The 25666-nt window shown below is 35.2% G+C and overlaps 1 protein-coding gene across 11 annotated transcripts in view; it reads right to left on the minus strand.

The window, feature by feature from the left end:
* Positions 1 to 25666, minus strand: part of Frs2 (fibroblast growth factor receptor substrate 2) — a 121816-nt gene that overhangs the window by 19485 nt on the left and 76665 nt on the right. For 2 of the 11 annotated variants that reach the window (XM_078053160.1, XM_078053162.1), the window contains exons 3-4: positions 14696 to 14765; positions 7370 to 7481 (exon numbers count right to left, since the gene is read on the minus strand). The exons of 2 other annotated variants lie outside the window; for them this stretch is intronic. In XM_078053160.1, the coding sequence (XP_077909286.1) occupies position 7370 (1 nt within the window). In that variant the 5' untranslated portion in view covers positions 7371 to 7481; positions 14696 to 14765. Of the gene's footprint in view, positions 1 to 7369; positions 7482 to 14695; positions 14766 to 15856; positions 15958 to 25666 lie in introns of all 11 variants that reach the window. 7 more of the 11 variants (XM_078053159.1, XM_078053164.1, XM_040280334.2 and 4 more) reach the window with 4 other exon arrangements.

A 25666-nucleotide genomic window follows, 5' to 3' on the forward strand; every position in this document is an offset into this window, starting at 1 on the left:
CACCGCACCCGGCTAGTTTTCTGTTTATTCTTAACATCGATAAGGATTTATTGATATTATTCTGAAGAAGAGTTAAACAAAAAAAGCCAAGGAGAAGAGATCATTATGTGAAAACCCAGTACACATACAAAAGTTTCCGTGTTAGCTGAAATTCTAAAGTATATGCATACACACAAATTAAAGGGTAATTTTAAGCATCTATCTGTTAATATAGTTAGTTGCGTCTGCATATTCCTAAATAGATCTCCCTTCATTTACATTTTGTATTTTAAAGGCAATGTTGGTGAACCACTTTGCAATTCATAATAACCCTCCATATACCTACCTAACTTTTTTTAACTTGTGGAAAAATTAATTACATTACTTATAAATCATTTCAATATTTGGTCGTTTATTTTTTGGACACTCTTTAGGTCTAATCTAAATTTCTTGTACTGAAGTTAAACCAGATTCCTCTCATTTGTTTTCTCTGTAAGGGACAAATAAAACCAGGATGATCAAGAAAGATCAAACACAAATTTACAAATAAACTACCATCAATTCGTTTTTGGGTGGATAAATCTAAAACATTAAAGTAGTATTTCTTTATTTCAGATAAAGTTGCTTAAATGAAGATAACAAAAAGTTACTTTGTAGATAAAAGTGATTTGTAAACAATTATCAATGCTAAGGAAGGAATAAAAAAAATTAATTAATTCACTTCTGCATCCACACTGCAACATTCAACAAGTATTCCCCCACACCACACCACCCTCCTTTTTTAGCAGGGTCTTACTGTGTTGCTCAGGCTGGTATTAACTCCTCTCACCTCAGCTTCCCAATAAGCTGGAACTATAGGCATGTGCCACCTTGTCTGGCTTCTTACAGTATTTTCTGAATACTTACTTTCTGTCAGGAACAGGTAAAAGACACTTTCCCTAATTCCAGGGGGCTTACTATCTAGTGAGAGAGAAAGACAAGAAAATGAATATCTGGCAGAATTGGTGACTCATGTACTGATTCTATGAGAATATTTAACTCGGAGTACAAGGAAAGAGAAGTATCAAGGAAAACTTCCTGGGAAAGGTGATCCTTAAGTTGTGTCCAAAATGTGTACAAAAGCACACAAGCCTTTTTTTTTTTTTTTTTAAATTTTTAAGGGCCTCCTCCAAGAGCAGATAGATAATTGCAGTTCCTTAAAGCTGGAATGTACGGAAAGTACTACAAAATAGGTAGAAAGGTAGGCATGTGAACATCTCATGAAGAGTCAGGTCTGCACTATTGCGGGCAGTTCACATTTTTCCCTTACAATCTTAAAAGGTATCACTAATGTCCTATCAAATATTTTGAGATTATATATATTGACAATTTAACTTGTAATTATTTAAGAATAAAATTAATTGTGTTGCTTTTCTTTCTGTGGTGCTCAAAGTCTAATCTTCAAGACAGAGCATCCATCTATAAACATACCACCACCCACACACATACTCCCCCGCCCCCACCGTCCCCGGCCCTGCAAGCACCTAGACTTGCAATATCATCACAGATAAGAACCAGAAGCTTGGAGCCTCAGATTTCCCCTCTCCTCCAAACTTAGAAAAGTAATCCATCTTAATCCTATTTTACAATAAATCTTTCACTTTCAATCATTCATTTTGGTTTTTAGGCTAGAAATACAAGAAAATAGAGATTCCTCTGTAAGTATATATGTAGGTGTGCATTTGTGTGTGAGGGGGATACACGTTTGTGTGTGAGGGGGATACACGTTTGTGTGTGTGTGTGTGTGTATATGACAATTTCGTGTGTATATTTTAACAAATATTGAGAAAATACTATCACAATGGCTTGCCAAAAATAAAGTAAGAAAAAGCTAAGATGGAACATGAATCAAAATATAATTTCTCTCTTTTATTATAATGTGGTCACAATTCAATCCTGGAGTTGTCTATAACTTTGAGGGAAACACTACTTTGCCCAGAAACACTATAATAAAATTTACAATTAAATCTGAGTACTCATAATCTCTGCCCTAAGATATATGCAAACAAACCCAGTAAATAACTCACTCTGCCTTAGCTAATTCAATAATGTATTTGATACCAGAAGCAACAATCCCCATACTTTCAATTCCAAGAAAAAAATATCATTAACCTTTGAAACATTCAACAAAACTCTGAGTGGTTGCAATATAAAAGTTTGTATACCACAATCAAACTGTCCTCCAGCATCAAAGTGTAAGATAATGTAGCTGTCACAAATTGCAACAGAAAAAACAAATGTGATTATAAAGTAGTAGTAAGAAAATAGAGGGGGATGGGGATATAGCTCAGTGGGTAGTGTGCTTGCCTCACGTGCACAAAGCCCTGGGTTCAATCCCCAGCAAAACACACACACACACACACACACACACACACACACACACACACAGAAAAAAAAAATAGAGGCATTCTCCAGAAAGTATTTATTACTAACTCTGAAAATATGAATGAATATATTTGATGTTATAGAGACAATGCTTTAAATTTTCTGTAACTATTGTATTCGAACACCTCATGTTTATATTCTTTGACTCTGTAATGATTTCTATATATTAATTCTTACAAAGGTGTCAAATTAACAAGTGACTAATCTTCATAATGAGCAACTAGTTTATAAACTTACTAATAATCACTAACTTCCTAGCAAGACTAAACAATAGCATAATAAAAATTTAACTTAGGAAAAGTCAGACATTACACAAAATCTTTAATCCAATCAACATTTACTAAAAAAAAAAATATTGTGAAATACAAACAAAACTGCTGTTTCCCAAATAAATGTCATATTCTTCTTACTATACTCATGGAAGAAATAAAATCAACTTAGCTTATTACATTAACACACTCACATTTTTAGCTAATAAAGTTTTATTGAACTAAATGATAATAAGAGATAAAACCCCATGTATGAATTTTACAATATTTTCCTTAGCATGGTACTCTTAATATTTCTTAAAAATACAAACAAAAAACATTTTACCTACGGCTTTATTCTTTAAAATAGTAAAACTATGAATGTTACTCTAATTTCAAACTTTATATTAAATGTACAAATCACTCAATATAAAAAATATATATATTTGGTAAGGGAGGGTGCCAGTGGATTGAACCCAGGGGCACTTAAACACTGAGGATATCTCCATCCCTTTTTATTTTGAGACAAGTTCTTGCTAAGTTGCTTAGGGCCTCACTAAATTGCTGAGACTGGCTTTGAAATTATGATCCTCCTGCCTCAGTCTCCCGAACCTCTGGGATTCCAGGTGTATGCTACTACGCCCAATACCCATCGACAGAATACTAAAAGATATAAGAAAATAACTAGGTATCTTCACTTTTTATATAATATACTTATCCTAGAACTAAATAAATATTAATGAAAGATAACATTAAATAAAAAATATTTTCCAAAAGTACATAAAGTAAAATTTACTATAAATCTGTTTTTCCAAACTTGGGGGATCATATTCATTGTTCAAAGACTACTTAATGACAAGAAAAATGTTCATGATATGGAAACAAGCAGGGAAAAAAAAAAAAGACTTGTTATTAAAACAAAACACTAAATGCAATATGCTATCCTAAGTTGGATCCTGAGACTAGAAAGGGACATTAATTGGAAAACTGGTAAAATTCAAATAATATTGTCTGTAGTTTAGTTAACAGTACTGTACTAGTATTAATTATTAGTTTTAATAAATGTTCCATGGTTACGTAAGAGGTTAACATTAGAGGAAGCTGAGTGAAGAATATATAGGATACATGTATGGTATTTGCAACCTTTCTGTGATTCTAAATTTGTTCCAAAAAATGTTTACTTTAAGGTCTGTGGCTATGGCTATGGTTCAGCAATAGCACACCTGCCTGGCATGTGTAAGGCGATGGGTTAGATTCTCAGCACTGCATACAAATAAACAAATAAAATAAAGGCCTATCAACAACTAAAAAAAAATTTAAAATGTTTACTTTAAAAATTACTCTTCATATTCAGTAGCAAACTTTGGGGACTTTGCATTAAAGAAATCTCTCCCCAGCACCACCCCCATACCTAAATGGAGGAAAATAGACTTAACACATACTAAAATGTTAAATTGGTTCACTTGGTAGTAGAATAAAAAGCATTTTTTTCTGTTTATATTTTCTATAGGGTGATTACTTTCATGATCAAATCATTAACTAAATAATATACCTATCAGTATCTATTAAAGGTTTCTTTAGAAAGAAAATCTACAAATGTCTAAGCAGAGCCTAAAGGCAGACTGCACAAAACAGATTAAGACAAAGTATGAAGAACATAGCAGCCAAGAGAAATTGCCAGAAGAATTTAGGCACAATGTAATTAGTAAAATGCTGGAAACTTGCCAATATGCAGAAATGCAACATCTACTCTCAGGCTCAGGGTGCTCAGAGCCAGCAAAATTATGCTGAGTCTTCCAGGAATATCCGGAAAAAGCCCACCAATATAAAGTTACACACAGTATTTTTTGTTGTTGTTTCAAACAAAAATAATCCAGCTGAAAGCCTGATGCACAATTGCCTACTGAGAACTTTAGAAACACTCTATAGAATCATAATGTGTTCCCTAAGTTTTTCTCTCCCTATTTCTTTTCCTAACACATTTCGTCCTCTATTTTTTTAAAATATTTTTTAGGTGTAGATGGGCACAACACAATGCTTTTATTTTTATGTGGTGCTGAGGACCGAACCCAGGTCCTGCCCGTGCAAGCGGCAGAGCCACAATCCCAGCCCCACATTTCTACCTTTTATGCCCATTCATCAACCCTCTGGTCTAAAAATGGCAACCTGGTGTCGTTTAGCAACATGGAAAAATTACCATAGTATTACAGATCACTGGAATTACAAAATCAAATTCTATTACAGATTGTGACACATATTTATCAGCAAACTTTTTTCCTGACACTTTCTGGGCAAAATGTCTTAGCAATTCATTACAAGGGATCAGACAGATTACACTGTGACAAAGAATCTCTTCCAAGCTGTAATGAGGGATACAGGGTGACTGATAAGGATTAATCTGTTTGCTCCTCCTGAAATAGTTCTAAAGAGTCAGTTCTGGGTTTTATGATGTTTTTTAAAAATAGTTTTTTTAAAATACTTTTTAATTCTTTGCTTATGAGTCACCCTCATTCTCAGCGCACAGTATAGGAAGGTGTTAGAACTGCTGCCAATAACCATGTGCCTTCTTTTTTATTTTGAATCCTATGGACTCTAATCAGACACCCCAGCTTATTATACATAATAAGGTGCAAAAATGAAGGCCTACACTCAGAGCAAAAAGGGGTCTTACATGTTAAAGTGCTTGGTTTTTACTTCATGAGTTTTATAATAGTCTTTTTAAGCATCAGAAGCCTTTGTGTTTACTTTCCATTTTAGTCATATTTAAGAAAATAGAGATTACTTGAAAAGTGATTCTTGGGTATGAAGACTGCTACATTACTCCTTTAAGTCCTCTTTTGTAAAATCTTTGAGCTTAATTCAAGAGTTTGATACAAAGTACTGAAGGCTCATACAATTATGTATATAAAATACTCATGTCAAAGCCTTAAGATTTTTATATTTTCCACATGCAAATTACAATTTTGAAGTCCCCCAAACTATTCAACTTTCTAAATAGAAGGTACAATACCACTCAGGCAAGATTTTCATTTTAACATAACTGACCAATGGTATATATAACATGTCTATTACCTAAAGGTACTTTAAATACTACACTGGAATCTAAATAAAATGATTTGTTTAAATATTCACATTTCTCCAGTAGGAGGCATTATCAATCTAATAACACCAACCCGGCAGGCAGCACAATACAGTAAAAATATAGGCTTTGGGACTAGAGATCTAAGTTCTTACTTACCCTGTCTGACTCTACATTTCCTTATAGCCAAGTTAAAAACACTTCCTACCACCCCCTTCATATGAATGTTTGTTACAGGTTTGAAAGGTGTTGTAGTAATAACTATGAGGGTCAAATTAGAGGAGTGAACAATGAAAATGGAGAAATGAGGATGAATTAGAGTTAATGCTTGGGTGCTAGCATCAATAACATCTGATGATTGATTAAACAGGGAAGAAAAGTAGATGTCAAGGAAAACACACTCAGTTTAGATAAGCATATATTCACTGAGCAAAGGAACACAAGAAAAAGACAAGGTTTAGAGAAGCACATACATGGGCTGGGAATATAGCTCAGTTGGTAGAGTGCTTACCTCACATGCACAAGGCCCTGGGTTCAATCCCCAGCACCACACACACATACACACACACACACACACACACACACACACACACACACACACACACAAAAGCACATACATTCTGTTTTAAATGCACTGTGATACCTGTGAGATATATAAATGGAGATGCTTAATGGACAAACTGAATACTAGATTGAAGGTGAGAGAAATATCTGGGAGCCATTCAGCTTACAGATTCAAGATATAAGAAAAGATGCGAGAGTGAGAAGGAAAGAAAGACTTACTGAAACTCAGAAACACTTAAGGTGGACACTCATTGTTCAAGAAGCAGGAGGGGGAGGAGATGTAGCTAGTTCAATTGCAGAGCTCTTGTCTAATATGTCCTTTCCCGGTTCTGATGACAATAAGAACAACCCAGAAGCAGCACCACCAACACCCTCCCCCCAAAAAAGAAGGTGGAGAAGTGAAGAGGAGAAGAAAAAAGCAAGAAAGAAGCAGCAAAAGGAAAACCTCCCAAGAGTGTGGTATCTGAAGACTAGGAAAGAAAGAGCAAAGGAAGAATAGGGCAAAATCAGTAAGGTAAGATTGCAGAAACCAGGCTTGGTTTGGAGAAAATAATATTTAGTATGAGTTTGGAAGAGTAGGAGAGAGAGAGAGACAGAGTTGTCTTCAAATTTGTCTTATGGAATCATGGTCCTTACTTGCTCCTGAAACAGACTATTAAGAAGTACATAGAAGAGCTGGGGATATGGCTCAAGCGGTAATGCGCTCGCCTGGCAATCGCGAGGTGCTGGGTTCGATCCTTAGCACCACATAAAAATAAAGATGTTGTGTCCACCGAAAACTGAAAAATAAATATTACAAAATTCTCTCTCTCTCTCTCTCTCTCCCTCCTGTCTTTAAAAAAAAATTTTTAAAAAGAAGTAAAACAAATTTCCAACTAACAAGGATTTTATTCTCTTTTTATAAACTAACAGCTCTATGAAGTTTTAAAAATTAGTCAATTAATTCTAAATAAAGCACATAAGAAAGATAAGGCATTTATACCTCATTAGTCCAAAGTAAAATATTTAATATGATATAAAACTTTTTAAGTTTCCACCAAATTTTAGAGTGGTTTTTAACGGCATTAAAACTTACTCAATGGGGCTGGGGATGTGGCTCAAGCGGTAACGCGCTCGCCTGGCATGTGTGCGGCCTGGGTTGGATCCTCAGCACCATATACAAACAAAGATGTTGTATCCGCCAAAAACTAAAAAATAAATATTAAAAAAAAAACCTACTAAACTTAGTTTTCCTAATTTTTCTACTTAAGTTTCTACATTATTCCCCCCCCCCTTTTTAAAGTTCAGGCACATAAATGTTTCTTTTAAAGTACAGTTTAAAAGTGATTTGCAATGTGGATATTTTCTGTTTTCCCTCCAAATCCATTCTCTAACAGTTTCCCTACCCTGCCCTAGGAGACCTTTGTGGGATTAGGGTAGCTCAGGTTGGGGATAGAGCATATGCTTGCCTACGTGGCACACAAGAAAGAGAAAATAGTGTTAATGGACACTTTTTTCTTCTTCATTTTTCTTCCCCCCAGTACTTGAGATTGAATCCAGGAGTTAAAATATACCTCCAGCTCTTTTTATGCTTTGTTTTGTGACAGGGTCTCATATATTGTCCAGGCTGACCTTGAATTTGTGATCCTCCAGCCTCAACCTTCCATGAGGCTGGGATTATAGCCATGCACACTGTGCTCCATTTGGACACATTTTAAATGGTAAAAATCATGATTCTCATAAAGATAGTAAAATGAACATATGCCAAAGATATTTAATTAATTTTAATGATAGAACTGGTTCAGAGGAAAATTCCAAAAAACACACAATACATGAAGAATAGGGAATTCTGGCTGGGTATGGTGGTGCACATCTGTAAATTCCAGCAGCTTGGGAGGCTCAGGTGGAAGACTCTCATGTTCAAAACCAGCCTCAGCAATTTAGCTAGGCCCTAAACAACTTAGTGAGACCTTGTCTCAAAATACAAAATAAAAAGGGCTGGGGAGGGGCTGAGGTTGTGGATCAGATGTAGAGTGTTCAACTGGCAAGCATGGGATACTGGGTTCGATCCTCAGCACCACATAAAAATAAAATATTGTGTCCACCTATAACTAAAAAAATAAATATTTAAAGGGGGGGCTGGGAATGCAGCTTATTGTGTTAAGAACTCTTCAGTTCAATCCCCAGTACTAAAGAAAAAAAAATAGGGAATTCTGAAATGAATTTATAAACTGATGCAAAATATGTATAATCACAGGGTCAGAATTCAACTGCATTCCACTGGATACAATTTACATTTTGATTATTTCCTTTTTGTTATAGTAGTATTAAAATATATCTAACATAAAAATTACCATCTTAACCATTGTTATTAAATAAATTCATAGTGTTCTATAGCCATCACCACTATCTGCTTCTAGTACTGTTTTCCCAAATCGTACAACTGAAACTCAATACTTATTAAATAATGGTCTAATTATAAATAATAATTCTCCATTATTTCCTACCCACAGCCCCTGGCAACCACACATCCTACCTTCTGACACTACATCTTTTTCATATAAGTGGAATCATCTTACAGTATTTGTCTTTTTGTGGCTTTTTTTTTTTTTTTTTTTTTTTTTTGGTGGTCCTGAGGCAATACCAAGCAAGCACTCTACTACTGACCTACACCTTCGGCTCTTTTTAAATTTTTATTTTGAGACAGGGTCTTACTAAGTTACCCGGGCTGGCATCAAACTTGTGTTCTTCCTCCCTCGGCCTCATGAGTAGCAAAGATTACAGGTGTATGCCACCATGCCTAGATTGTGGTTGGTTTATTTCACTTAGCATAATATCCTCAAGATTCATCCACTTGTTAACATGTTAGATAATTTCTTTCCTTTTAAAGGCTACATATTCCATAGGTCTTTGCACTCTTGTCAAAAGTCTTTTTTTTTTTTTTTAACCATATGTGACAGTTTATTTCTGGGCTTTCTACTCTATTCCATTGGTCTATGTCTGTTATTATGCTAGTATCTCACACGGTTTTGATTACTGTTACTTTGTAGTAACAGTAATAAGGAAGTATATTCTTTTTCTAACTTTGGCTATCTGAATTCCCCTGAGATTTCATATGAATTTCAGGATGGACTTTCTATTTCTGTGAAAAGATGTAATCAGAAATTTAAAATTCTATTTATTTATTTTGGTACTGGAGATTGAACCCAGTGACACTTAAGCACTGAGCCACATACCCAGCCCTTTCTATTTTTTCTTTTTGAGACAAGGTCTCACTAAATTGCTGAGGCTGGCTTTGAACTTGCCATCCTGCTGCCTCAGCCTCCAGAGTCACTGGGATTACACACATATGCCACTGTGCCTAGATGTCATCAGGATTTTTATATGAATTTTACTGAATCTAGAGATTGCTTTGGGCAGGACTATCATATTAACAGTATCAATTCTTTCAATCCGTAAATGTGAGGTATGTTTCCATTTATTTATGTCATTAATTTCTTTCAGTAATATTCTGTAGTTTTTCTTTGTATGTCTTTTACCACTTTGGTTGTTATTTCCTAAATACTTTATTCTTTTTTGATGCTATTGTAAATCACTCCCTTTTCAGAATGGGCATTGTTAGTATACGTTGACTTTATACCCTCCTCCTTACCTAACTGTACTACTTCCAAGTTTTTTTTTTTAATCTTTAGAATTCACTGCATATAAGGTATATATCATATGCAAACAGAACGATTTTACATCTCCCTTTACCATTTGAAAGGCTTTTATTTCTTTCTCTTGTCTTTCTGCTCTGGTTTAAACTTCTAATACTAAGGGCTGGGGATGTGGCTCAAGCGGTAGCGCGCTCGCCTGGCATGCGTGCGGCCCGGGTTCGATCCTCAGCACCACAAACAAAGATGTTGTGTCCGCCGAAAACTAAAAATAAATATTAAAAAATTCTCTCTTTTTTAAAAAAAAAAACTTCTAATACTAAGATAAGTGATGAAAGCAGGAAGACTTACCTTATTCTTGATCAGATTTTCCTTGTGTTTTTGTTTGATACTACTAGAGATTAAACCCAGGAACACTACCACTGAACTATATCCCAAGTCCTTTTTTTTTTTTTAAAGGCAAGTTCTTGCTAAGTTGCCAAGGTTGATCTTCAGTTTGCAATCCTTCTGTCTCAGTCTACTGAGTTGCTGGGATTACAGATGTGCAACACAAGGCCCATCATATTTTCCCTGTTCTTAATGACCCTGCTAACTATTCTGAGATATACCAAGTTTTTGTTGTTGTTATTGTTGTTTGTACTAAAGAGTGAATTCATGAGCACTTAACCACTTAACACCCCCAGCCCTTTTTTGTATTTTACTTAGATGCAGGGTCTCACTGAGTTACTTAGGGCCTTGCTAACTTACCGAGGCTGGCTTTGAACTTGCTATTCTCTTGCCTCAGTCTTCCCAGGTGCTGGGATTACAGGCATGAGCATCACACCCAGCCCAAGCCAAGTATTTTGTAGAATATTCCTCTATTGAAATGTTTTTCTCCCAAACAGAATAGGATTACAGGTTTGGGATAAATTTCCATTTCCATCATATTATACATCTTGAAATATGCTATAAACTTGACTTCTCATGGCTGATAACTCTGATCTTCTAAAGTAGTATTTGTTACTTTTCTCTCTATGAAATTACTTTTGCCCACTCTCCTTTTCCACACTGTACTCTGTGGAAGGAAGGATGTATTTGTCTTAAATGAAGATATTAAATCCATACTTTAAGGAGTGGGAGGTATGTTTCACCTTAATGAAGACAGAGTACTGACAAATTATTTGGAGTTCTTCTACATAGGAAATTGGTCTCTTGTTCATTTATTTACTTAATCATTTACTTATGCTATTATGAACCCATGAATACTTTTTTAATATTCTGGGTAATATTCAATAATATTTACATTTTACTTATTTTCTTGCTCAAATTATTTCAACTGTGGGCACTGGGAGCTCTTTCATTTAGCTCCTATGTTTCTTCAACATTTTCCCATTAATGTTGGGAGGGTTTTTGTTTTTGTTTGGCACAATAGTATGCTCTGAATGGATCTTATAAATTTCTTTTCCCAGTTCTAGAATCAGCCATTTTCCCAAGGAATCCTGGTTCCATTTAATGAAGAAAGGCTTTAGAAACCAAGATCTAGGGGGTAGGTATGCTTTTGTTACAGGGATATAATTGCTTCTAACAAGGATATCATTGCTTCTAGGAAAAGCCTCTGCTTTTAGCTGAATTCATTTAACTTTTCTAGGAAAATGAATAATAAAATAAATTCATAAAGACCAGACTAATTACATGGAATTTTTAAATGAATACAATTGTAGATAGGGTACTCATTATCACTTTTTAATACATGTATTCTGAAAACATAACAAAAAAATATAAAAGGGACCAAGTTTTAATATACAACTAAAACATACCCTTTTTTGGAAAAAGAAAACAGTAACAAATGTATAATGTCAGGAATAAAAAAGAAACATGGTTTCTGTAAGTCAAAAAGTAGGTCACCAGCTTTTTCGTCTTTGTACTCTTTTTACACATTTACAAAATACTTAAAATGGAGCATAATGGAACTCATCTCTTAATCCCAGCAACTTGGGAGGATAAGGCAGGAGGATGACAAACTCCAGGGCAGCCTTGGCAACTTACTGAGACTCTTGTCTCAAAATTATTAAAAAAAAAAAAAAAAAAAAAAAAAACAGCCAGGCATGGCGATGCACATCTATCATTGCAGCAGTTTGAGAAGTTGAGGTGGGAGAATCGCCAAGTTCAGGGCCACCTGGGACAATTTAGCAAGGCCCTGTTTCAAAATAAAAAGGGCCAGGATGTAGCTCAGAGATAAAGCACCCCTGGTTATAAATAAATAAAAATTTAAGGAGTATGTAGATATAGTTTGGTGGTAAATGCCCCTGGGTTCTGTCCCAAGTATCCCCAAAATTTAAAAAAAAAAAAAAAAAGGAAAAGAAAAGAAAGTCTAGTCCAGGTGGTTTTATAGATGAATTCTGTCAAATATGTGAAAGAAAAAAGTTTGCATAAAAGTATTCAGGAGGAGAATCCTTCCTTCCTTGGAAGAATTAGTATAACTTTCAATAAAGTTACACACTGATCTCCTTTGTGGTAATTCATGAAAAAAATTTTAAACTATTAGAGAACAGAATGTGAGCATACCAGAAATCAAAGGTTGGCTTCATATTAGCAAAACCAAAGTTAATTGTTCACATTAGCAGACTAAAAGGGAGAAAAATTCCATTGTTATTAATAGATTCAAAGAAAAGAAACATTTTCAGGGGTTTCTCTCAAGAGAAAAGCAGAACTATAAGCTATGTTCAAATACTCAAGTAGGACACAGCTCCCCAGATCCAAGCTGCTATGCTTACAGAGGGAAGACCTCTCTTAAATGACAAAGGTGCTTCCTAAAACACTGCTTCCAAAGGGAGAAAAAAAAGAAAGTCAAGGATCCTAACCAAGCTTTCCTTATATTTCATATTAAATGTAATCATACTTGGTGTGCCATCACCCATTTGTTATGACAGCTTACCAGCAGTCTTTTAATAATCTCTATATAAGACAAAGATGACCTATGATACTGCTCCCTAACCTACCACCACTAATCATCTGTATTTAAGGAGAGATGAATGGCACATGTGTTATTTTTAATCTTATTCAGAATATCTGTGTATAATAAATTTGCCCCCCTACCTTGTTACCACCCACGAAAGGGCTCCCTACTATAGGAAGCACTACTGTTTCCATTAGGACAGATATTAAGAAAGTTCAGTAGACTCCATCTTACTCCAATTTAAAATAGACCAGAAGTCAGTTGGTTAAAGCAGGAAATTAACACACACACAGGCTCAGGGATGGAAGAACACGTGCTTAACATGTATGAGACACAGGGATCAATTCCAAGATCAATTATGTATGCATGCATACGTAAATAAAATAATAACACACTTCATGTGATTTACACATAAAAAGTAATGAATTAATCAAGCTTAAATAAATTAAACTCAATCTACTGAGTTATAGAAAGAGAAATAGAAAAAATAAGAGACATTATTCAAGATCTTTCTATGGTTATTCAGACATTATCATTATCCTCAGCTGCAGGAATTTTAAAGAAACCCAAGTAAGATTACAAAATAATAATACTAACAAGAACAATGATGAAATGAGGAAAAAAACAACATTTTACAATGACAATAATGAATTGAGAAAAAAAAGAACATCTTAATACAATATAAAACTGCAGAACATGAAAGGGTAAAAAAAAGCTTTGAAATAAATAAAAGAGAGATTACTTACAAAGGAAGGGAATTAAAACTTCAATAGCAATATAGGCAAAGGACCAGAAAAGACTGGGTGCACACACCTACAGTCTCAGCTCCTGAGGAGGCTCAGACAGAAGGATCACAAGTTCAATGCCAGCCTGGACAACTTAGCAGAGCCTATCTCAAAATAAAAACGAGCCGGGTGCACTGGTGGTGGCACCATATATAGTGATACACACCTATAATCCCAGCAACTTGGGAGGCTAAAACTGGAAGATCACAAGTATGAAGCCAGCCTCAGCCACTTAGTGGGACCGTCATATCTGTCTATCTATGTATCTCTCTCTCTCTCCCCCCCCAGATATATCTTAATATTTATTTTTTATTTGTAGGTGGACACAATATCTTTATTTCATTTTTATGTGGTACTGAAGATCGAACCCAGTGCCTCACATGTGCTCTAGGCAAGCACTCTATCACTGAACCACAACCCGAGCCACCCTACCCTTCACCTTCAGCTATTTAGCAAGTCACTGTCTCAAAAAGACTAAGGATGTGGCTCCATGGTAAAAGTGCCCCTGGATTCAATCCCTAGTACCAAAAAAAAAAAAAAAAAAAAAAAAAAGGAAAGAAAGAAAGAACAGAAAGCAAGCAATATGATCCAGCAAGTCAGGAGGCTGAGGCAGGAGGATTGCAAATTGAAAACCAGCCTCATCAACCCAATGATTCCCTAAGCAGCTTAGTAAGATCCTGACTCAAAATAAAAAGGGCTAGATTTGTAGCTCAGTGGCAAAGTACCTTTGGGTTCAATTCCCAGTACCACTCCACCCCCCCCCAAAAAAACCCCCAAAAAAACAGAAGGTCCTCAAAGAAAAAACAAAACAGTCTCTTTTTCACCAAAAGTTCTTCACTGAAAGAAATTTTATGAATGTAGTTCACATAGAAAACCAAATTATCAGGGAAGGAAATTCAAATCAAAAAGATATAGTGAGCCAAGAAAACAGTAAAATGATTAAATAAACTTTAAAATAAAAAATTTGGTAGTGTTGGGGATTGAACTTAAGTGTCTCAAGAATGCCTAACAAGGGGCTGGGGATGTGGCTCAAGCGGTGGTGCACTCACCTGGCATGCATGCGGCCCGGGTTCGATCCTCAGCACCACATACAAACAAAGATGTTGTGTCCGCCGAAAACTAAAAAATAAATATTAAAAAAAATTCTCTCTCTCTCTAATAATAATAAAAAAAAGAATGCCTAAAAAGTACTTGATCACAGAGCTACATCTCCAGGTAAAGTAGACAAACAAATTTAAGCAAATTTATTATTTATTTAAAACAACCATTTGTCTAGAACTTTCATTGTATGCAGAACAGTAGAGTTACTAGTTGAAACTAGGACAATCAAGAGTATTCTAAGTTACTTTATTATTCAGAGATAGTTTAAAGAAATTACTTTAAACTTTCCTAAGAAAAGTATGGATGTTAAAAGTAACTAGAATAATCACTAAAAGAATTAAAAATATATTAACTTTAAAAACAAGTTAATTTGCACACAGGACAGGGAAGATACTGAAAAATGGAATGAGGAAAAAAAATTTGCACACATAAAAGCAGCACACTCTGAATTCAATAAAGAATGATAAGAGGGTTGGGACATAGTTCAGTGAGAGAGCACTTATCTACTAGCAACTGTTAAGTTCTGGGTTTGATTCCCAGCACTGGGGGGAACCGAAAACAATAAGAAGGAGGAAGAGTAAAACAAATAGGCAACAGAAAAGGATACAAATGAATCTAAATCAATCAGTAACCACCATTGAATGAAATTCTCCAGTTACAAAATAAAGTCCAGCATTCAGAAAAAAAAAAAAAAACAAAAACAAAAAACAACAAGGCTGAGTGTGGTGGTGCACACCTGTAATCTCAGTGGCTCAGGAGGCTGAGGCAGGAAGATCACAAATTCAAAGCCAGCCTCAGCAATTCAGTGAGGTCCTAAAAGCAACTCATCAAGACCTTGTCTCTAAATAAAATACAAAAAGGGCTGGGGATATGGCTCAGTGGTTAAGCACCCCTGGGTTCAATCTCTGGGGCCTCCCCTGAAAAAAAAAAAAAAAAAGCAGAACAAAACCAAAATTCAACATCAATGAGTCACAAGCCAAAGCATATAGGTACATGAAAAGCTACAGAATGAAAAAACCATTCCAAAAGAAAGCCAGAGTGGCTATATTAATCCAAGAACACAATAACAATAGCAACAACAAAAAAGAGCCAAGACCAGTAGCACACACCTGTAATCCCAGCAGCTCAGGAGACTGAGGCAGGTGGATTGAGAGTTCAAAGTCAGCCTTAGCAATGGTGAGGTGCTAAGCAATTCAGTAAGATCCTTTCTCTAAATAAAACACAAAATAGGGCTGGGATGTGGCTCAGTAGTAGAGTACCCCTGAGTTCAATTTCCAGCAGCCTCCCCCCACCAAAAAAAATACCCAAAAGAAAAACAACATAAAAAAACATAAAGCTTAAAAGTATTTTTAAAGAGATTCAGGCTGTAGCTCAGTGGTAGAGCACTTGCCTAGCACCACATAAAAATAAAAATTAAAATTAAGGTATTGTGTCCATCTACAACTAAAAAATATACATTAAAAATATTTTGAGATAGAGTACCTTTTCATAACAAAAAAAGTTCCAAATTGTTGTTATTTTGTTATAGTTTATTATTAATGTCTTAATAACATAGACTGAAAAATATGTCAAGTAAAAATTAACAAATCTATAAGGAAAAACTAACTGCCAAGACTACCATCTTGGTAAGAAACACTCATGTATCTTTCTCAGGAGAGAAACCAATAGAGCCGTCAATTCCCAAAATAAAACCAAAATCAAACAAGACAAACACAAGATTTTACTAGAACAACCAACAAGAGCATGGATATATGTGCAACATTATACTTAAAAACAGAGAGTTTATATTCTTTCCAAATACACAAAGAACATTTAAGAAAACAAGCCATAAGCTAAGTCTTCAGGTTAGTCTCTACAAATTATGACACTATGGTCTCTGATAATAATAAAATAATTGAAATAGTATTACAAAATATTTTATATTTAAAGAGTAGATTTGTTTACTTCTGTGGTGCTGAGAATATAACCTAGGGCCTTGAGCATGCTAAGCAAGCACTTACCACTGAGTTACATCCATAGCCCCCCAAAGTTACATATTTTGAAATTAATGTACACTCCTACTTCTAAATAACTCATGGGATAAAAAAGGACTATTGTAAAATTAACAAACCCAAGATTATTATATATCCAAACTTCTGGTGAGACAACTAAAATAACACTGCAAAGCAATTTTAAGCCTGATTATAGTTTTGTTATTAATTAAAGTTATTATTAAAGTTTTTAACATAGGGGGAAAATCTAAAATATCTGATATAGGAGAAATAATAAATGACAACAGAAATTTTAAAAATAGAAAACAATAGAGATGATTGACAAAGTAAAAAAGTCACTCTTTGAGGGATGCAATGGCAAATGCATGTAATCCCAGTGCCTCAAGAGTCTGAGGCAGGAGGATTACAAATTCAAAGCCAGCCTCAGCAATTTAGCAAAACCCTGTCTCCAAATTAAAAAAAAAAAAAAAAAAAAAAAAGCAGAAGGGGTTGGGTATGTGGCTCTTTGTTTAAGTGCCCCTGGTAACAAAACAAAAACAAAAAAAATTATACTCTTTGAAAGAGTAATTAAAACAATAAACCAGGCTGGGGGTAGGGCTCAGTGGTAGAGTGCTTGCCCAGAATATGTGAGACTCTGGATTTGATCCCCAGCATCACAAAAACAAAACAAAATCTAAAAAATTAAAAAGACCTCCAGAAAAACTGTTAAAAATTAACAGCAGGGCTGGGTTTGTGGCTCAGGGGTAGAGTGCTTGCCTCGCACATGCAAGACCCTGGGTTCGATTCTCAGCACCGCATAAAAATAAATAAGTGAAATAGAGGTATTGTGTCCAACTACAATAGTAATAAGAATGAAAATGGAATATAATTACAAATGTTGCAGAGATTCAACTGATAAAAGAAACAGGACAATACTTCTACAAAGCTACCATCACCAAGCATCAAGTCATCAAGCATAGTACTGGCAAAATGAGAGATGTTCAGAGAGGCCACGATAAACCCATACATTTATATTTAATTTTCAATAACAAGGGTGCTAAATAACTCAATGTGAAAAAAGCAATCTGTTCAACAACGGATTCTAGGACAAATGGATTTCCACATGCAAGACAACAAAGCAGGGTCCCTATTTCACCCTATATACTAAAATTAACTCAAAATGAATTAAGGTTAAGCACTAAAATTATAAAGCTCCTTGAAAAAGCATAGGAGGAAAACATTTTGAAAGTGAATTTGGCAATATCTTGTATCTAACACCAAAACCACAGGCAACAAAATTAAAAATACAAGAATTTAATTAATTTAATTACATAGAAATTCAAAACTTCTGCACATCAAAAGAAACTATTAGGTGAACAAATGGACAGCCTATGCAATGGAAGAAAATATTTGCAAATCACATATCTGATGCAGATGAAAAGTTTTTAAAATTCCAAAGAAATTCAAAACCACAATGATACATACATATATCTCCCCAGCCCTTTTTATTTCTTATTTTAAGATGGGGTCTTGCTAAGTTGCCACAGCTATCCTTGAACCTGTGATCCTCCTCCTCAGCCTGCTGGACAGCTGAAATTTACAGGCATATGCCACTGAATTGGCCACAGTAACATTATTAATAGTGAAATATGAAAGAATTTCCTTTGAGATCAGCAACAAAACATGAAACAAAATTGAATAGCTACATTTTAATATAGTAATAATGGTATGAGGTAGACAAACAGACCAATGGTGGACTCAAAAGACTATAGAAACAAAACTATCCATATATAAATCTTGATTTATGATAACAAGGAGCAGATTACAGAGGAAATGAAGGCCCATTTCAATAAAAAGCTATTGGGATAACCAATTATTCATATGAAAAAATGAAGTTGTATTACTTGCCTCTCACTTCAAAAAACAAACATCAATTACTAGGAGATTTAAGTATTCAATACAAAAGGTAAAACAAAGCTTTTTAATGGCCAATGTAAGGGGAAATATCTATAACTTGTGGTTACAAAAAGATGTTTTAAGATTAAACTATAAGTACACTCATACACTGCTGGCGTGACTGCAAGTTGATGCAGCCAATATGGAAAGCAGTATGGAGATTTCTTTAAAAATTGGGAATGGAACTACCATTTGACCCAGCTATCTTTTTCCTCAGTCTATACCCGAAGGACTTAAAAACAGCATACTACAGGGACACAGCCACATCAATGTTTATAGCAGCACAATTCACAATAGCTAAACTATGGAATCAACCTAGATGCCCTTCATTCAATAGATGAATGAATTTTTTAAAATGTGGCATATATACATAATGGAATATTACTCAGCAATAAAAGAGAATAAAATAATGGCATTTGCAGGTAAATGGATGGAGTTAGAGAAGATAATGCTAAGTGAAGTTACCAATCCCAAAAAACCAAATGCCAAATGTTTTCTCTGACATAAAGAGGCCGATTCATAGTGGGATAAGGAGCAGGAGCATGGGAGGAATAGACGAATTCTAGATAGGGCAGAGGGGTTGGAGGAAAAGGAAGCAGGCATGAGGTTATAAATTATGGTGGAATGTGATGACCATTATTATCCAAAGTACATAAATGAAGACACAAATTGGTGTGAATATACTTTGTATATAATCAGAGATAAGAAAAATTGTGTTCTATATGTGTAATGAGAGTTGTAATGCATTCCACTGTCATATATAAATTTTAAAAATATATATTAAATTATAGCCAGCACGGTGGCACATGCCTATAATCCTGGGGAGGGGCTGGGGCCTGAGACAGGAGAATTTCAAGTTCAAAGCCAGCCTCAGCAACAGCGAGACACTAAGCAACTCAGTGAGACCCTGTCTCTGAATGAAATACAAAAGAGGGCTGGAGAGGTGGCTCAGTGGTCAAGTGCCTGAATTCAATCCCTAGTACCCCCCCCCGCCCAAAAAAAAAAAAAAAAAAAAGATTAAACTATAAAGAGAAAAACTCAAGGGCTGGGATTGTGGCTCAGTAGCAGAGAGCACTTGCCTCGCACATGTGAGGCACTGAGTTTGATCCTAAGCGCCACATAAAAATAAATAAAAATACTGTGTTCATGTATAACTAAAAAAAATTTGGAAAAAAACTCGTATATTTAACTATATTAAAATTAAGGACTCCATGGGCTGGGGATGTGGCTCAAGTGGTAGCGAGCTCGCCTGGCACGCGTGCAGCCCGGGTTCCATCCTCAGCACAACATACAAAGATGTTGTGTCCTCCGAAAACTAAAAATATACATAAATATTTTTTTAAAAAATTCTCTTTCTCTTTCTCTCTCTCTCTCTGAAAAATAAAAAAAAAATTAAATTAAATTAAGGACTCCAAAAGGTAAATGTATAAACTTATTATATATTTTGCTGTGTTCAGGGAAAGTGGACAAGTTATAGAGAATACCACCAAAGATTATCATGAAGTCTAAATGAGAAATGTCAAAATAACTAACTGAATTTAAGGATCAAATTATTAACTCTTTTAATATTCCTCCATATTTTATAATAATAAAACTAATCAAGTATGAGTCTTGTTGAAGCAAGTAGATTATCTGAGAAAAAATAACTTGATGCTAATACAGGGTTGTCACTGTTTCAACTACTTCATATCTTAAATACTACACATTTGTGCCTGCAATAAATAAGATCAACACATCACTGTAGAAATTATGAAACAAAGAAAAAAACATGGTTCAATAAGTGTCTATATTAATGCCTCTATCTACATCTTACTTGAAGTATTAATAATGATGTCCATAGTCAAATCCCTATAGTGTCTCAGGTAAGTGAGACGTGGTTTTCCCTTCCTACTATCATTGGATCGTTATGTTTTAACCAAATGGGCTACTTATTTGTCAGATGTGATGCTAGAATCTGTCTTTGGATCCTTCAGGAAAGAAACAATGTATTAAAATAAGATCACCGTAAATGGATGTGGTGGCTTTTCACTACTTAGTTCCAGCTGGGAAGGCTAAGGCAAGCGGATCACTTGAGCCCAGGTATTCAAGGCCAACCTAAGTAACGTAGTGAGATCCTGTTTCTTATAAATAAGTAAAAATTTAAGAAAATAATAATAAGTGATAAGAGTTCCCTTGGAAAAAGCAGTAATTTCTTTAAACAAACAAAAGAAAAGAAAAAAGAAATGGAGCAAATAGATAACATATTTTTAGGACTGAAATTACACTGTCAAAGAAATACAAAAAACACCATAGACTTGGGGAAGTATTAACACTATATTTATTACTGAAAAGGATGAGTTAAAAAAATCAATACTTACTCCAAGAAAAACACATTTTAAAAAAATAATCACTGCACATGTCATGAAGTCACATAAATTTATTCCCATTTCAACCAGCACCAAGGTGCCCTCCCCTTCACTTCAAACACACATATACATATAAGTAGGACATTTTCTTCTAAACTGTGTCTGGCTCATGTGAAAACAGAATGATTTGAAACACAAGCTCTAGCATTTAGACTTGCAGTTTCGACATGCTGCCCACACAGTACTTTGTAGCATGTGATTAGGAGTAATGGTGCACAATCACACCACATTCTTTCCCTCAGCTCACACATCAAGAACTTGCCCTCTCAGCTGCATTCTTCTCCAAACAGCCATGGTCACCTTAGCAACACTATGCTCCTAATATGGACAGCTGGTCCATTTAAAGTCAGTCCTTCTTGGCAGGGAAAATGCTTGTTCTTCAAATTGGGGGAGAGAGGAGAACGTTTCCTTTCAATACACATTACAGGGGTTCATTTAACTTGACCAGAACTTTTGTTCTGGGGTAGTAATTTGTGTGGAGTTTCAACCTATTCTGAGGGTGTTTTTTTTTGTTGTTGTTGTTGTTGTTGTTTTTCTTTTTTTTTTTTTGGTGGTGGTAGTGATTTATGTTTTTGTTTTGTTTTAATCTAATAGTATGTAGCTAAAAAAAAATCAAACCAGCTCATATGGAACATGAAACAAAACGGTGTCTGAAATAATTATATACTTTTATAAACTATGAACTCCACATTTTGTGAATAACATTTGACTTCAGTTAAACTGAATGGTAATGTCTGAGATCTTAATATATATTGAAAAACTGGAGTCAGAAGACCTCTATCAATTTCATAGCCTTTTTTTTTTAAACTATCAAAAACATTGCTAGGAGATGAATGTAGGAATGGGAAGAGGTATGGGAGTAGGAACAAATCAGACATTATTACCCTATGTGCATGTATGATTATATAACCTGTATAACCCACATCATGTACAACCATAAAAATGAGAAGTTATACTCCATTTATGAATGATACATCAAAATGCATTCTACAGTCTTATGTAATTAGAACAAATTAAAAAATTTAAAATAAAAAAAAGAAAACAGATTAAAAAAAAAAAAAAAAACACTGTTAGGGGCTAGGGATATAGCTCAGTAGTAGAGTACTTGTCTAGCATGCATAAGGCCCTGGGCTACATCCCCACCACAGCAAAAATAAATAAATTGAGTTAAAAGTTAAACATCAAAGTCCCATACTCCAGGGCATTAAGAAGTCTAAGCAGTTTGTCATTCTTTTATTCTACCATGTGCATGTGAAATTCCTCACAATCTTTCCATAGTTTCACATGAAACAAAGTGGTTAGAATATCTGAAGATCCAGAATGACCTAGGGCAACACGAAATTACTAATAACCAATCTTGATCTCTACTTGTATCTGGGACTGAACCAAATTAAGCTTTTTAGGATAAGAGATACCAGTTTATAACCTGGTGCACCTGATTTTCACAATATAAACAAATAATTTTGGGGGAAAGAATTGCTATATGCCAACATATATGAGACAAAATTGCTTATTTCATTACAATGAAAGGATTTGAATCTCAAATACATCAAACTAAACATCCACCTGGGCACAGTGGTGCACACACGCCTATAATCCCAGCAGCTTGAGAGGCTGAGGCAGGAGGATTTTGAATTCAAAGCCAGCCTCACCAACTCAGCGAGGCCTTGAGCAACTCAGGGAGACAGTTTTCTCAAAATAAAAAATAAAAAGGGCTGGGGATGCGGCTCAGTGGTTGAGCACTCCTGGGTTCAACCCCCAGTATCAAAAACAAAAGGGAAAAAAAAACTAAACCCTTAATCTTTAAGGAAAGTAAAGTAAACTAAAAATACCTAAATTTATGATAGTCACTCTAAATTGAAAATATTCATGAAATACTTCTCTATATAACAGAGTTAAACCAAATCCATATTAAATTAATAAATGCTGATTTAGTGAATCTTAAGATAAGACTACTACCTCCATTATTCGTTGCTTTCATTTTTGTTTTTAGGTGTTTTTTAAACTTCTCAGGCCATGAGATTCTTCATGGTTAGAAACACTTCTCTCAATGTATCGACAGCTAGCCAGGCTGGTGACCTGAGCTGGGTTCACAAGAGCTATCTACATCAAAAACTAAGAAAACAGTGAAAGAAGTATACAACACAAAGAAATACCTTCTGCTTGCAGGAATCAGGGATGGCTCTCGACCTTAAGGGTCCATTGGAAAGAAAGTGAGCATGCCTCAAACTCTGGTTTTTATTGAAGAGAGCTGTTTGATAGAATATCCCAACCAAAAAAGGTAAAAGGGTAGTATTATAAAAGAATGTGGAGGCAGCCCACTCCCATTAGGTAAGGCCCACTCCCAGAGCTTCACTCCCCTGTCCAGCCAAAGCGAGATCCACTTGCTTTTGTACAGCAGAAGTCATAGCTCAAGGATAAGGATGCTCAGCCCCTATGTGGCAGCTCCCAACATCAATATAATTATTAACCTAGCAATTACATTTGCTATATATAACAAAATATCAATTGATAGAGTGGCAATATAGGTTAGTAAAAAGAACCTAAAGCCAACTCTACAGTTGTTTTCCTTATTTGTAAAACGTAAATATTATCTATTTTGCTTATGCTATGTGCTAATACGTCAAAGTGAAAGTCATAAAATTATTTTGCCGAAAAAGACTCAAAAATTAAAGCATTGGAGAAAGGGACTTGATATCTAACTCTCTAAATTGTTACATTTTTAAAAGGGTAGAAGTATTCAAGGAAGCATGAACTGTGCATATGGTTTAGGGTGACAGTCTATCTTCTATATAAATTATGCATATCAATATCAACTTCAAGAGTTTCTGGTCTTCCCACCAAACATTTTATAAAATGTGAAGACATATAAATTACTACATTCAAAAATCCTCAACCTTGACTTTATGTGAATTCCCTTCCAGCTGTTGTTTCAATGTGTTCCCTTCAACATTCATGTGTCCAAACAATGATCAATGAGATGGTACTATGAAGTAGTCTTTAAGAGGTGATTAGGGACAGACATGGTGGCAAGTACCTATAATCCCAATTATTTGGGAAGTTAAAGCAGGAGGACTGTGAGTTCTAGGACAGCCTAAGCAGCATAACAAAAACCCTGTCTCAAAACAACAGTGACAAGAGAGCATGAGGGCTTCTCCCTTGTAGATGGGATTAAGGCCCAAAGGGGCTTCATAAAGCCCTTTCACCTTCTACCAAATATATAGCACTCCTCTTCTGGAGAATGCAGCCCTTACCAGACAATGGAACCTGCTACCAACATTTTTTTAGAATCCCCAGCCTCCAGAACTATGAGAAATTTCTATTTTCTATGAATTACCCACTGTTTGTCACAGCATCACAAATAGACTAAGACACTTCCCCTTCTCCATTCCACTATGAATCATTTCCACATTTCTTCCTAGACCCCAGAATTAAGTGCCCTATGACCCTCCTTCCACACCAAGAAATTGTCCTAACAAGGTGCCTTCAATTTCTTCCACAAATGGCAGCCACTCTCAGATCTGATCACTACTGTCATTATCTTCTGCTTAATGTCAAGAAGGATACCATCCTCTCACAAGAGCCCCTCCCTTTCTTTGTCTTCTTTTAACTACTATGGTAAATACTATTACCATGAACTTGGAGCTTTCTACAGTACCCAATTTAGTTAGGGTCTTGCTAAATTTCAGTAACCATTCTGTCAATTTCTAGCTAAAAGATCAGGGAGAATTAAATTGCTGGGGCTCACCTAGAACTTGTGATCCTCCTGCCTCATCCTCCCAAATTGCTGAGATTACAGGCATGCCCCACTTTGCCAGGGTCCATCATCCTTCACTCTGACTTATCTTCAATAGGCAGATCTTCTAAACAGATGTCTGTATTTCTTCCTCTATACATTCACTACATTTAACTCACATTCTTTTAACTTTAATATGATGAGATAAGCACAAGTTGGCCTTTTCCTAAATGCCTATTTTAGATGCCTTATACTGTTAAGGAAGTTTACAGTTAACATTTTCATAAATATAACCTGGAATACAATGTAGCAGTTTGACAAAACAAACTTGATGAACACTGGGTAACAAGGCCAGTTTTGCCAGGAAGAGTAGAGCGGGATCCAAGAATAAGAGGTAAATTATAATATTTCCTTTTCACATGTCAAAATATGGCTCGTAAAGTAATGCAGTGATAGAACTCTAGCCAAGCATGCACAAGGCCCTGTGTTCAATCCCTAGTACCAGAAGAAAGGAGAGATGAAAGGAAGAAAAAGAAATGTATGAGGTTAAACCATTTCATTCTAAGGTTTGTTAAGAGTAATTTATGCTCTATGGGTTCCTTAAGTTATATTAGGCATGGTTTAGGGTGACAGTCTATCTTTTATATAAATTACGATATAGGCACAAGGGCTGGGCTTCGTGGACATGCCTGTAATCTCAGTGACTTGGGAGGCTGAAGCACGAGGATCACAAATTTAAGACCATTCTCAGCCATTTAGTGAGACCCTGTCTCAAAAATAAAATAAAAAGGGCTAGAGATATAGCTCCAGGGTAAGACACCTAGGTTTGATCCCCAGTATCACAAAATGATA

This window comes from Ictidomys tridecemlineatus, chromosome 6, assembly GCF_052094955.1.
Source record: "Ictidomys tridecemlineatus isolate mIctTri1 chromosome 6, mIctTri1.hap1, whole genome shotgun sequence".
In the NCBI taxonomy this organism is placed as follows: domain Eukaryota; kingdom Metazoa; phylum Chordata; class Mammalia; order Rodentia; family Sciuridae; genus Ictidomys; species Ictidomys tridecemlineatus.